The following is a 15,574-nucleotide window of genomic DNA, read 5'->3' on the forward strand; positions in this document are numbered from 1 at the left end:
CCGCATACAAAGCCCATTTGAAAAAATTACTGGAATGTTATACACTAATATCGGGATGAAATTCCCATACATCAAATTTATAGGGATTGGTCCATATTTGCCCCTAGCCCCTAGCTTCCCCAAAATGGGAAGTCCATGAGTATGTTTTATGTTACTTTTGACAAATTTCACTGCAATTATTGGCAAAAACTGAAGAAAAACTTTAAAATTGTGTTTTTTTTATTTATAAACATTAAAAAAAGTAAAAAAACTATATAATAACTTTATTAGTGTTGTCTGCAGAGATGAAAAAGAATACATACAAAATTGTAAAAAGTTATTGAGGAACATTAATTTTTAAATAACATATTTATTAACTAAATGTCATTGAATTAGGTAAAAAACCATTATGAATTCAGTCTTGCATAGCTCTGACTCAAACATAAACAACAATTTTAAGTGAAAAATAAACGATTTGTCGGTAGAGTTCGTTAACAAACATCATCAAGATTAATGTACAGGCAATATTAAAAAATTAACGTTTTTTTTATAAAAAAAACTATTTTTTAAAAAAACTTAATTGTAAATTGCTCAAGAAATAACGTCAAACAACTACTGAACAATAAACGCACACTATAGATAAGTGTAAATAAATCTTGCAGATATGGATGCGCCAGAAGTTGCAAAAGTTAACCAACAACAACAACAACAAAAAAGGAGTTGAATGATTATTGACATTTAGATAGGGGAGAAAATTATTATTATCACCAACAATTATGGTCAACATCAACAGCCTAAGAGTTGTAAATATGTTTGTAAAAAATAAACGATTAATTTATAATGTTGCACGGTCTATCGTCCGTGTGGCTGAAGTTAAGTGGACAACTTAATTTGATGTTAAACATTTAGAAATTGTATTGCGCGTTGCAAACATTATGATTTCGAAATATTAATTTGATTTTCTTTATTAATTTGTTTTTATTTTTAGTTTTATTAAGTGTCCCTACTATTTGTTTTTTTTTTTCAAACATCTACTTACATAAATAAATCCTGTTAAAATTTAAAAACAACAGTCGTATTTTATGTAGTCATTTTGATTATTTGGTATTTACATACATAGTACGCCCATGTTGCCAACTTGGTTTGACTTGATGTGCGGTAAAAATCTTCAAATACATACAACAACTACGAATACAATTTAATTTTAATTCAGGCAGTTGCTAAACATGTTATTTGCATCTTAATATCATGTAATTGTAGACATTTTTTGTTTACTTCCATAAAAAAGTATTCGTAATTGTTAAGAGATGATCGTACAATTAAAAATGTTAAATTTTTCTACATTTCATTTGATGTTGGTTTTTGACAACAAGTATGTATGTTGTACCGGTATTGGTTACACATTTAATTTTTTCTCTAATTCCGCAGATCTTGTAGATGTTATTTAAGAACTTTAACAAGTTTTTTAGACAATTTTAAATTTCAGTTTAATTGCTTTTAGAATTGTGTTGGTTTGTAGTTGATTGGTTTTAAGTTTTAAGGCACGTGAAAGCATTTGAAATTGTACATAGAGGAATAAAAATTTTAAGGAATGGCCACATTTCACTGCTAAACAACAGCAGTGATATTTGAGAATTAATAAGAAGATCAAAATTAGGTTTTTGCAAAACCCGCTAGAAAACGTCAAATTTAATAAAAATCTAGACTATAGACTAGACTAGACTATAGACTAGACTATAGACTAGACTATAGACTAGACTATAGACTAGACTATAGACTAGACTATAGACTAGACTATAGACTATAGACTAGACTATAGACTAGACTATAGACTAGACTAGACTAGACTATAGACTAGACTATAGACTAGACTATAGACTAGACTATAGACTAGACTATAGACTAGACTATAGACTAGACTATAGACTAGACTATAGACTAGACTATAGACTAGACTATAGACTAGACTATAGACTAGACTATAGACTAGACTATAGACTAGACTATAGACTAGACTATAGACTAGACTATAGACTAGACTATAGACTAGACTATAGACTAGACTATAGACTAGACTATAGACTAGACTATAGACTAGACTATAGACTAGACTATAGACTAGACTATAGACTAGACTATAGACTAGACTATAGACTAGACTATAGACTAGACTATAGACTAGACTATAGACTAGACTATAGACTAGACTATAGACTAGACTATAGACTAGACTATAGACTAGACTATAGACTAGACTATAGACTAGACTATAGACTAGACTATAGACTAGACTTTAGACTAGACTATATATTTTTGTAAAATATTCAAATAAATAATGTGACTAGGGAAAAAACGCCAAAAATCTCTAGAAAGTGGTTTATCGACGATACTATTTAGTGGAAATTTTTAAACTATCACATATCATTAGCTTTGGTGAAATGTAATTCTTTTGGTGGTTCGGATAGTAGTGCTTACAGATAACCGATAGTGTTTGACGTCATACTTACATGTTCGCTTAGTAGTATGCATAGCTTAAAATTTTGATAACTAAATGTCAATCTATGACCGTTGATATGTCCACTAAAGCAATTAACGATTTGTAGTCTAGAGATGAACATTATAACAATTATGCATATAGAAAATTATCAATTCTACTCATCACGTATAATAGTCATATTGGCACTGCGCACTCTGCTGTTTGAATAAATTTAAATATTTTATCACGCTATTTAATAGAATAACAAGACATAAAGTTAAAATGAAATCGTGTTTGCACTTTTTCGTTAAAGGAAGCAATAATTTATAGCAACAGGTACCAACGACATTAAAGACATCTAGTGTTTTTAGTCCAAAACAAAAATTAAATGTGAAAAGAACAAATTGTTACAATTTCTTTGACATTATTTTATCTAATGGCAAAACACAACTTTAATGTTATTAAAATGGTGTTTATTTTTTCACAGTTAAGGAATTGAAAAGTGTTGTATCCCATCACCACGAATTCTAAATACTTTACATATCAAAATAATTAATTGTGTGCAAAGCAAACTATGTTTTTTTAAAGCAATAGAATACAGCGAGTTGAAAATTATCTTCTCACGAGAATTGCCAAAGAAATAAAACTTTTGACACTTTAGATAAAATAATCATTTAAAATTCATTTCTTAAAATATTTTCATAGACCTATTAGAAATTTTTACCATCAACTATTGAATTTATTTAGAATAACTTTGTTAAATGTCTTAATACCAACTCCTACGTGAATTTTTCTTTTTTATAGTTTTAACCATTGGCAAAACATTAAAATAATGTTCTTTCATTTAGATTTAATACTTTAACCATAAACTAGATCTTAATGACTAAACGAAAACTAAAAAAAAAAATAAAATAAAATACTTACATCTACAAATAGATAGTTAGTTTTCTTGTCCAAAATAGAAACATAACAAGTCGTTAGTGAACCCAAGATACCCAGTTAACAAATAGGATTGAAATTGTAATATGACAGACCAGAGTCTCTGGTAGGAATCGAACTACCAACTAGCCTACCGGGGCACCCTACGAACAAATAAATTAGTGTCGGAAAGCATATTAACCAAAAACACCATTAAGTTGCTAATTTCTAGTGAGCAATTACATATGTATATCAATCTAAAGGTATCTTGAAGACCTTTCCAATACTATTGACTCAAAAATTTACTTCTTTAAACAAATTTGTTTATTGGGTTTATGGTGGTAGTCATTTCATGTTTATAGCCAGTAAAGGTAGATAAATAAACAACACTTTACTATAAAAAGCTAAAGTCTGAAAGTACAAAATTTATGTCTGCTAAAGAGTACACATCCATAAGTACCTCATCTATTGTAGACTTTAATGGTTTGAAAATAATTTGCAAACTATTGTTGTCGTAAAGGCTGTGCCTTAAAAGAAAAAAAAAGATTAAAAATAAAATGTTAAATTGTAATATTTGTAGCATTCATAGCAGAAATAACAGACTCTGGTTTTGTTTTTAAACAGAGACGTATCTCAATGCTAGATATTATCAGTAAATTCGATTCCTTTTTGGAAAAAACAAATATAACTTATTCAAAGTTTTAACGATTTTACTACATATGATTTTTTTGGATTATTTTGACTATTCTGAAAAAGATAATCTCTTAAAAACGTTTACAGATCTTCTTTATTTGTTTACAGTCACTCTGTTTTTCAACATTTTGTTTAATCATTACCTTGACTACAAATTCATTTTAATTTGAATTTGTCAAGATTGATCAAGATCAAGAGAAATGTCATTTAAACTTTCTATATAAAAAGCCGAAATTCACATTTTACTGTCACTCTGCTTCAATGACTTGTTTTTGAAATCAAAGCGCAAAATTTCGGAAATGTATAGATCGTTGAGAAAAACATAGTCAAGAGATTTTATAATAAAGTAAAAAGTTCAACTTTTTTAAACTGAAGCGTATCATATGTCAAATAATGTTATTAAAAAATGGGATAAAAATTTACAGTTTTGTTAAAACGTTAATCGGAGATTAAAAGTCATACCTTCAAACAATCAATTGTCAAATAAAAGCAGATTGTCGAAACTATGGCAAGTCTATCAAAGTGTTAAATGTAACAAAACTAACGCTGACTTTGAAAAGTTTTTTTAATTAAAGCTTAAAGCTAGATTAAGACAAAAAATTATAAATGAAAACTGTACCCACTTTAAATATAATAAACAATTTGGTTTAAATTGCCAGGAAGATTGATGCTATATAATCATATTAGTATTGCAACTATTTTTGAGTTTAGCTTTAAGTTTTTCCTTTGAGTTTGTTATTTACAATCTGCTATTTATAGCCTTTGGTTAGTAAAACTTATTATTACGGCCCTGTTTAAATTTTTTTTAAAGAAAAATATTTCTGTTTTTATTTACGTTTTTCTCTATTTTGTTTGTAAATGGTTGGCTGATTGACTGACAGCCATGAAAACAATGCAAAACTTGCGGTTTATTGTATTTTCTTTTCTTTTTTCATCTAAACAATGTAAAAATGAGATTTTTAGTTAGTAGTGGCACTTTTAAAGAATAGCTATTATAACTTTTATAATAGAGAAGGAAAAAAAAGAATATACCATGAGTGACAAAAGTATGTAAACACTATGTAGTAATAGCTATTTACACACTTTTGGCGCTCATTGTATATGGACTAGGCTGGTAACTGAACTATTTTTTCAAATAATTGTTAAAAACTTAAACAACTGTTTGTTAAATTTTTCTAATTTTGAATAGATAGTAGATTTTTAACAACTTTTCTTTATATTTAATTATTTAATTTTGCAAACATGCATTTGTTTTAAATTGTGCATAATGTTTAACAATTAGTGTTTTTTTAAATACAAACTGTTTGAACAAAATTAACATTTGATGACATGTTAATTAAGATAATTAAATTCAATATATATGTATATAAGTGAAAAAAAAAGTAAAAAATTAAAACCGCTTTTACAACTAAGAAAGAAATAACAGAAAAAAACGCATAAAATACCAATCAAAAGTAAATTGAAAGGAGATTTTACAGCTGTCATTAAGCGTTAGATTTAAAAATAGTTTTGCATCAACTGGTTTATACCAACAAGACATTGACATAGTGTCAAAGAAAAAATGTAACGCAATTTAAAAAAAAAAATGGAATCAAAAACATTGGCTGTTGATAGTAGGTAGATGTTTTGCAAATTATCCAGCAGTTTATAAGGAGTAAATAAAGCCGTTTAACACAGATTGTTATCTGTGTGAGGCCAGTTAATGCTCTAGTCGTAAAATTCTCGGGACAGTCACCTCGAACTGCAGGGTAATGTTAAAGTAGTAAATGTTGCACATTATTTTGCCATGTTTTGTAAATTAAAAAGTATAAAATATTTATAGTATTACAATAATAAACAAAATGTTGACAGAATATAAAATAAAATCTGTTTGACACTAGAGGACCTAGATAACACAGGCCAACAAATTTTTAACTCAAGGCCCAACATTTTAAACGGATTGAGCTGCGTTGAATCCAAATTGAAATTTCGCCAAAGAAAGACGAATATTTATAAGAGGTTAAAACAAAAGTTTGAAAGGTACATCTTGGTTGATTGTGCTTCTTACACGCAGGTGGCAATTTACGTACATATATACAATTTCCGGTCCAGTATACGAGCACTTTGCTAATGTACTTGAGCTATTTAATCTCTGACCATTGCTGACCCGTTGCTTAACTTCCGAGATGCAAAAACATCACTTCCGTTTACAACCACGCACTCGACAATAGCACCGAACTTATCCCGATATAGATTTCACCGTGCATCAGTCTTTTAACCGCAACTTACTGTTCCTCCGAATTTGGGTTTAAACCACAGCCACTACGTGGATCCCGAAGGTACCTCAACCAACTGACCAGCCAGGACAAGTCCTCCGGGCAACTGGCCACCCGTAGTACCAGATTATTTGGTTCTTATGTCAAATCATTCCAAAGACTAGCCGAGGAGTGAAATGACATCACCAGTTTATAGTCCCGGCAGATTAGAGGTACTGGTAGCACATATTTATCCCGGGATCGCAATACACCGGGCCCCCGGGGGCCTATGTAATATAAAAAATAAAATTACAACAAAATTACAGAAAATATATTAGTTAATTTGTTAAAATTAACGTATTTTTTGTATCATACACACACATGTATTTACTCTAATAATGAAAATGGTGATGAACTGTCAAAATGAATTACGAATGTATCGTGAAAACGGGTTAATTTGCTATAGTAATTTAGGGGACAAATTAACTAATGCAACTATTCGTGTGAACATAGTACAACGTTTTTGAAAAATGTATTTGACATCTCTTTACTCTGCTATTTATTTTAACAACACTGTACATCACTAAATAACACATTTTCTAAATTGTTAAAGCGGATTTTTTTATTTTTCTCTCTTAACAATTAAATACATTGCATTTTGTTAACTGTTAAAATAAAATTAATAAAATTTTACGGTTTGTAAATTTTCTATCATTAAAAAAAAAACAATGAAAAAAATTAAACAAAAACACTGGTAGTAATTTCGTATAAAATGCATTCATTTCTTGGCTGACTAATAAGGCAATTAAAATGAAATAATTGGTTAGAAGAAAAACAGAAAAAAAATCTTTAAATTTCTACAAGACAATCAAATTTTTTTTTTTAACTGTTCACAAACAAAATAAAAACTTTCTATATAATTTCAAATGCAACTAAAAAAATAACTGCAATAAAAGCAATCAGAAAGAAATTTTTGGTAAATTGTTATTATTGTTCGACACAAACATCGGTACATTACAGTTAATTGCTGCAACTAACCAACGAATGTAACTGTTTTGCTACAAATTTTTAATTAATTATAACAAAAAATTTTCTATAGTTAAGATTAAATTTATGTCTGTGTACTATTCAAACTTTAAATAAACTTTTACTTTTTACTACTATTAACTTGTATTTCTAACCGTAATTTGAAATTGCACTATTACAAAACTATTTATAGTATACAGTCAGGCTAAGAGATACTGACAGACACACAACAAACAGACAACGCCCAATCCTTTGTTTGGTTAAATCATGAAAAATATACAGAAAGAAACACATACAACAACACACTCTCCTCAAACAGTTGCATTTTTATTCTTAGCCATGTTAATGGAGAGTTTAACCAAAACGGCCCTCCTTTACTTTATATACAGAAAAATATCTACATATAATCGTCACTCGTTAATTCATTAAACAAAAGAAACAAAATTGTTTCCTTTTTCTACAATTTTTTACATTACGTTTGTATAGTAATATGTCTTGTTTAGCATTTGGGAGTTCACCGAACATGATTGTCTTCTTTACATTCTTAATTAGTATGCAAATCCACACACCCTGTCCACTTCAAAATAAATGATTAAAAAAAAGAAGCAAAAAAGGAATAAAAGGCAAAAGAACTAGAAAACATTGAATTTTTACTATTTTTGGTTTAAACATCAACGTCATGAATAGACAGACAGACATCCCACAATAAAGAGCGTAGCAGCAGCAGGAGTAGCTGCTTATATATCTGTGACTTTATAAGGAGTCTATAAGATATTAAATGAATCCCAAGGCAGTCTTTTTTGTTAGTGTATCTACTTAATATAGAATTTAAAATTAAAATGTCATGGCACTCAGAATTGACAAATGACAAGTCACAAATTGAAGTGAAATCACTTTTTGCAAAAAAATACATATCAGAGCAGCTTAGTTCTATAGTTAAGCTTTTTATGGAACGATATAAGTTATTTGCAATATAAACTATCTCAAAACTATGAACTATATATGCTACATTTATGTTCGGAAGTTGTTGAGAAAATCTAAAAAATATCGAAAGTTTTGTACTAACTTTTTAACCATTATGGGACTATTGGAACAAATTTCTTTGGATCTTAAGAAAACTAAAACCAATATATCACTTTAGTGGAAATACAACAATAAATCTACTGAATAGGTTTCCAAGTTAAAAGAGAATTGGCCCAACATTATTTACTGTTTTTTGCGGTTTTAAGTACCGGTTTCAGTTCTAATACTTTATATAAGGAATCTGTCACTTAAACAATTTCCTTTGAAGTAATATGTTGCTTAGATTTAGACAGATTAGGTAACTCCCTTAAAAGTCAAGGAAGTAGTCGGTTAAAATTAGGGTATGGTACTATTGAATATATAATACTCCAACAGAGATTCAGGTCAAATTTTACATTAATAGTTGAAAAGTTTCTAATGATACTTATTGACAAACAAAAAAGAAAAATAATTAAACATACTAGTTAATAAATTACATACAAACAGTTTGGCGCATAAATTAAGCTACAAAGTTAGTAAACGTTAATGAATACGTTTTTAAAATCATGGCGTGAAAAATTGACTAAATGTTTAGTTCATCTCAAAAAAAGATTTTTTAAATATCTGCACTTTTTTTATGTACAGACGTTAAATTTGCAAAATAGGGTTTTTAATTTCGTAACTTTTTATTATTTTCGGATATTTTTTAATAAAATAAAAAAAAAAAAATCTAACAATTTTCAAAAAATTCGAATATTTTCTAAAAATTCAGAATTTTTCGAATATTTTCTGAAAATTTTGACTTTTCCTAAAAATTTCTTAAAACTTCAGAATTTTTCGACAACTTTCTAAAAAATTCTGAATTTTTCAAATATGTACTAAAAATTTGTAATTTTTCGAATATTTTCTAAAAATTATGAATTATTCGTATACTTTCTGAAAATTTGGAATTTTCCGAAAATTTTCTTAAAAATTCTGAATATTTCGAAAACTCTCTGAATAAAAATATGCAATTTTTATAATAATATTTAATTTTTTTAAAAAAATATAACATTTATCGAAAATTTGCTAAAAATAGACCCAGCAAAAACTTTCATTAACTATTAAGGGATTAAAATTATAAAATTTTCTTACAAAATAGCATTTTAAGACATTATTTTAACACGGCGATGACATTGGAGGCAAATACTTACCACGCTCGCTTACAAGTAGAGAGTTACGTAAGTACTAACTAAGTAAGTAAGTACTTACTAGTTAATAGTTTTGTTTTTGAGAAATACGTCTACTTGGATACGTCTACTGCGTCTGACAAAAGTAAGTACTTACGTATATAGTTATTTGTAAGTCATCACTAGATTACTTCTACGTAATGCAGTCGGTATTTAATCGTTATTGAAAACTAAGTTCTTGAGTAAATACAAGTCAAAGTTTTAGTACTTTTGAGGGAATTCGAGGGAATTTTACACTGGGATTTTAACGGCAATGAAACCCTATTAACAATGTTTTTGCAAGCCACTTTTTTGCATTTTTTTGTCGAAAAAATTTACAAAAGTCATTTGTTATTATTTAGCAGAGATGATTTTAACAATAGATTGTTGTTTCTTTTGAGTCTCGACAAACATATACTTCATACACAAACAAAGCAAATAATTCATTTTTTTAGTTTTTCATAAACATGTCATTTTATATTTGTCATGGCATATTTTTGTTAAGATTATTTTATGTTTTTAAGCATAGTTTTTTACATGGTCAATGAACGAGTAGTGTATAATATATAATTTTCCATTTTTGAATTTTCATTTTTTTAGTTGGGCGTTGGTTTCTGTTGGAAGTTTTGAAATATAAAAGCAATGTTTTATGAAAAAAGAAATATTAAGTTGATAGTCTATTAACTGTAAGCAATAACTACTACAATTTCAAATTTATCAGAAATTTTAAAACGTTTTTCTTTAAATATTAGTTTCAATTAAAATTAAAACTCTTAGTACGTAATTGACTCTTAAAACTTCTTTATAACTTAAAGTTTAATATTTAGAAGAATACTTTAAAATACCAGTTCCATTATTATTTTTTCATATTTGCCACATTTTGTGTAGAGTTGTATAAAAATAACTATAAATTATAAATTTGCATAAATGCCATTAGTTGATATACTATCAATTTAGACATAAACATTACATTAAACTAAAGTGGAAGAAGAAGGGTAAAATATATGTTTATTCAGCTCCTTTTGTCCATTTTCTATGTATAAGAATAAAAATGGTTACAATGAATTTATGTACTTACTTACATACGTCTTATATCAATAACTTATAGGATTTCTTTACTGTGGCCGGCAACAAACGGACCGTGATTTATATAAAACCCAAAGAAAAATGGAATAAAGATTTAAAGAATATGCAAAAAATAAAGAAAGAAAACAAGATATAGTATGAAGGAATGAAGTTTTTAAACCACTATAATTTAACACATACACACTAGAAGTATAAATAAATAAAATATAAACTGAGAATACAAAATGAATATGTTTGAAAAAAGCTAAAAACCGCAGTTTTAAAAATAAAATTAACACAGGGTGTTTAAGTAATATGTTGTAATTGGAATAGATTTATACTCATTAAAAACTTATATTGATAAGTAATGAGTTAACAAAAGTAATAAAACCGCTATGAATAAGTGACATTTTACATGTTTATTTTAACTCTCTGATGTCATTGGAGCCATGTACTTACCACGCTCGCTTACAAATAGGGAGTTAAATAAGTAATTACCAAGCTCTTTAACAAAGAGGTAGCTGAGTAATTACTAATTAGTTTTGTTTTTTTTTTTTTATCATAAAAAAGTGGATTTTTTATTTTGAATTGGATTTTACTTTCTTTGGAAAAGTTTTTTCATATTAAAGAACTTTAATTTCAATATTTCAAAAATTTTTGGGATAACGTACAAATTTTTTAAGAAATTTCAAATTATGTACAGTCCTTACACCATCTGTGAAAGTACCCTGTTTTTTATTTATAAACTCAAACCATAACCTAAGATAAAAAATATATGAATACACTCTATGTACATTTATTATTTATTTATAAACATATAAATTCTGAACAATATCTATAATAATAACAACTTCTTTTCTTCTTTTTTGTAATATTTCCAGTTTGAAGATTAAAAGTCATATAGCTTCTTGCGCAGATAACAACACTAAGAAAAGCGCAGTCAGTCTAGCTTAAAAAGGAAGTTTCAAAAGACGCCATTTAAAAGGTTAAATAAAGAAAACATAAATTTCTTTCTTATCAACTCCGCTGTTGTTTTAAACAAATCGTCACCATTGCTCCCACACCGATTATCAACTCCATCAACAACACCATGAACGGCCAGAGTTGTGAGTTAAATCATACAAATGGCGACATTATATCACAGAACCAACAGAAGGGTTGGTGGACAATTGGTCTAATCAATGGTCAGCATCGTTATATGACGGCCGAGACATTCGGTTTTAAATTGAATGCCAACGGTGCCAGTTTGAAAAAGAAACAGTTATGGACATTAGAACCATCCAATACTGGCGAAAGTAAGTATCAATAAATAAATAAATAAATGCAATAACTTAAATTTAAATTATAGCCGATTTTTTCGTTTACGTATTCATTTAAAGCAGAACAAAAACTAAAGATGAGTAAAAATACAGTATTGGCAAAAAAAGAAACGTAATAAATAACTTTAAACTCAATTTATTATTTGAAATGCGTATGTTTGTTCATCCGACATTGAGCATGATTTATGATCAAACATTTTTTTTGTACAACAAAATGTTTGTTCGTTTTTGTTACTTTAGTCGGTCTGTCTTATATGTACAAGTTAGGAAAACTCACTCTAGTTTGGATGAATGAATTATGGTCCGTATCATCTACATATGTATTTATTTATACATGTTGTTATTTATATTTTTTGTTTATAGTTTTCGCGTTTTGTGGACACATGTTTGTTACCGTTTTTCCAAACTATTAATTTTCAATTTCCTCGTTTTTTTTTTATTAGTTTCCATGTAAAAGATCAATTTATATTTTGCTGTAACATGTGACTCAACAATGGTAAAATGCAACACAGACAACAAGTTTGTGTTTTCTGTTTTCCTTTTTGTTTAAACCAAAGTCAAATTAAGTTTTAAACTGTGGACATGTTTCGAATTTTCTTACTTGTAAACTTAGGATAGCAAACTGCGCATAACTACTACCGGCCTTTGCTTTTGTATTGATAGTGATCGTATGAAAATTTGAATTAACGGTGGAAATTTAATGCGTGTTCTTTTTTTTTTGGTTAAAGCGACAACTTTTTCTTTATTATCAGTATTTAAATTTTGTGTTTAATAGTTTGAGATAAAATCTACAATTGTTTGACATTTTAACCTTTTAAAAATTGTTTAACTCCAACTGTTACTCATGCTGTTTATCTCGATGTGTTATTGACTTTAAATTGAAATTTATTCAGACTTGAAACATGCAAATAAATAAGATACCAGTTAGATTTTCTTTAGCCAATTTTAGTTAATGAAAATTTGAATGCAAAAGTGTTTATTTTACCCCCAGGACTTTTGTCAAGTTTTTAACAATTAATTTTATATTTTTCTTAATGATCTTTGGTGACAGTAACATGTCTCGATCATTAGTCGCGGGTCATAAGGAAAAATATTTATGATACTTTTATATATTTTACATATTAATTTATATTTTAAAGTCTTACGATATGATAAAATCAAAATTAAAGTTCATTTTAAAAAGTTTTGTTCATTATAGTTATTAGATTACTGATCATTGATTAGTGTTTAATATTCCTCTATAATCAAGAGGGTCAACCGATGCTACTTTTTTGGAAAAAATGGGGGAAAAATGTTTATGATACTTTTATATATTTTATATTTTCGATATGATCAAATCAAAATTAAAGTTCATTTTAAAAAGTTATGATTATTATAGTTATATAGTTATTAGATTACTGATCATTGATCAGTGTTTAATATTCCTCTAAATCAAGCGTTCCTACTCGGATGACTCTAAATTGGAGGACAAAGTAAGCCTGGAGTTCTATATTGAAGACCCAGAAACAAGAGTATACCACCTTTTACCTAATCACAACACTAGCTTCCAGGTAGAAGTCCGAGCAATAACGGATTACGTGAATTGGATTAGAATAAATATGTCACCAACACTATTTAACATATTAACCGACATTTAAATCTATGACCGTATTGGATTGTAAAAAAGCTTTAACCGATTACTCTCCCAGAGGTAAAGTTTATACCTTATGGCAACCAGACCTTTTGTAATAACTTTTAAGGGAAGACAACTCGAGGTAGTTAACCTGACGAACCTAAAACCATTTGATGCAACGAAGGCAGAATTAAAAATATACATATATGTAAGAGAAACTTATAAGGCCTCTTGGAATAATGAAACGGTGTGTTGACCCTAACGAGAAGAGCAAGTCTGAAGTTAGTATGATAGTATGTATTCTGAGTAGACCCATAGGATTACGGGCATAGCTATACAAAATAAAACGTACGAATTCAGGCAAATTCGCACTTTATTTCCCATTGTCAGGCTTTCTCCGAAATTAGATCCAAATATCTTGGAGAGATATTATTCCGAATGTAACATCCCTAACGAACACCGATTGGAAAATTCTTAGGAATTTCATCCAGGAAACTTAGTTTTTCAACATCGCACGATAATGCATTCAGTGAATACTATAGGTTTTTGTTGTTACCAACAAACATTTTCAATGAAAAGGAGCCCACAATAGACCCGATAACGGCATAAGTGTATTTGATGTAGTTACATCCTCATATCAACCTAACCTAACATAAATGTGGTTATTAAATAATACTTTTACTCTATATGAATTTTAACTGATCGATCGAATTACATTCATATATAAATGTGAACGTTTTTGTTGTACTGAATAATATAAAATCTGATCATTTTAATATTTAAGTCAAGTGTCAATTTTAACACATAACAGAAACAACATGCACATCATGCTGCATGTAAATTGTCAACAACAAATTTCCAAGCAAATATCACAATTATGCAGAAAAGCTCTCCAATGTGACACAAAAAAATTAAGATAAATAAATACAATAAAAAAATTTACTCAAGGAAACAATTTACTAAAAAAAAACGCACTTTGCAAAAACATATGTATATGTAGATGACTGATGGGCAACAAAAATTATGTTTAATTTCAGCTTGCAATCTTTCAAGTGGCTGCAGTCAGTCAATTTGCTTGGTTAGCCACTGAAGTAAGTCAGTCATCATAAAGTTATTTACTTAGTTAGTAAATAAGTCAGTCAGTAGTAAAGTAATTGACACGCTTATGCATTTAAATTAAAGATTTATGCTGAAGTGTTATTCGTACGTGTATTGTGAATCATTATTGTCATGGCACATTATTAATAAAGATGAAGAAGATGCCTTCTGATATGTTCATATTTTGTTGTTTGTTTTGAAAAGTTTATTACACTTAACTGTGAAAATATTGTATCAACTCAATTATAATTTAACAATGTCCCATTGAATGCAGAATGAACAAAAAAGAACAAGCAGCAATTGTTCATTTCTTTAAAAAAAAAAAACATTCAAGCAGTGTCGTCGTTTCTAGCCAAGTAGTTCCCTTTTCAATTAATATTTATTAATGTTACCAAAAGTGTATTTAAATGATCACACATTTTCTGAATAGTTATGTGTGTTTAATTAATTAGGCCATTTAATGTGCGTTCTTTGTCCTTTTAAAGGCTTCTCGTTTTAAAATCATGCCACGTCTCTGACATTTGCAGACTTAATTTTAAATGCAGCAAAAATAACCAACCATGAAAAGAAAACAATGAGTTGCCTCAAATATTTGCAACAAGACGATAATGATCTTTATCATTGCTGCAATTTATATACTCATACACATGAGAGGTGTAAAATCATACATATTGACTAAATACATTATAACTGCGAGTGAAAATGTGATGTTGACAAAATTTAAACTACTTCAGTACACATTCAGTGCAAAATATTTGTGATTCTTTTTTTATTTCGTTAAAAACAAACCAATGACTGTCTGCCTCTGAACGATTCACAACAGGTCAGCAATCTTTTAGTTTATTTTTTCGTTTCTTTTTTTATAAATTCCATAAAAAAGTTACCAATTATCATAATATCCAGACAAAAATGAAAACAAACCAAGACAATAGCTGCTTTAAAAT

The 15,574-nt window shown here is 28.2% G+C and overlaps 1 protein-coding gene across 2 annotated transcripts in view; it reads left to right on the forward strand.

The window, feature by feature from the left end:
* LOC119599945 (protein singed) overlaps positions 1 to 15,574 on the forward strand; it is a 41,954-nt gene that overhangs the window by 19,276 nt on the left and 7,104 nt on the right. For both annotated transcript variants that reach the window (XM_037949896.1, XM_037949897.1), the window contains exon 3: positions 11,483 to 11,896. In XM_037949896.1, the coding sequence (XP_037805824.1) occupies positions 11,692 to 11,896 (205 nt within the window). In that variant the 5' untranslated portion in view covers positions 11,483 to 11,691. The remainder of the gene's footprint in view (positions 1 to 11,482; positions 11,897 to 15,574) is intronic.

Source organism: Lucilia sericata, unplaced genomic scaffold, assembly GCF_015586225.1.
Source record: "Lucilia sericata isolate MDLA Ls3-8-SP2 unplaced genomic scaffold, ASM1558622v1 Contig000097F_arrow, whole genome shotgun sequence".
Classification (NCBI taxonomy): domain Eukaryota; kingdom Metazoa; phylum Arthropoda; class Insecta; order Diptera; family Calliphoridae; genus Lucilia; species Lucilia sericata.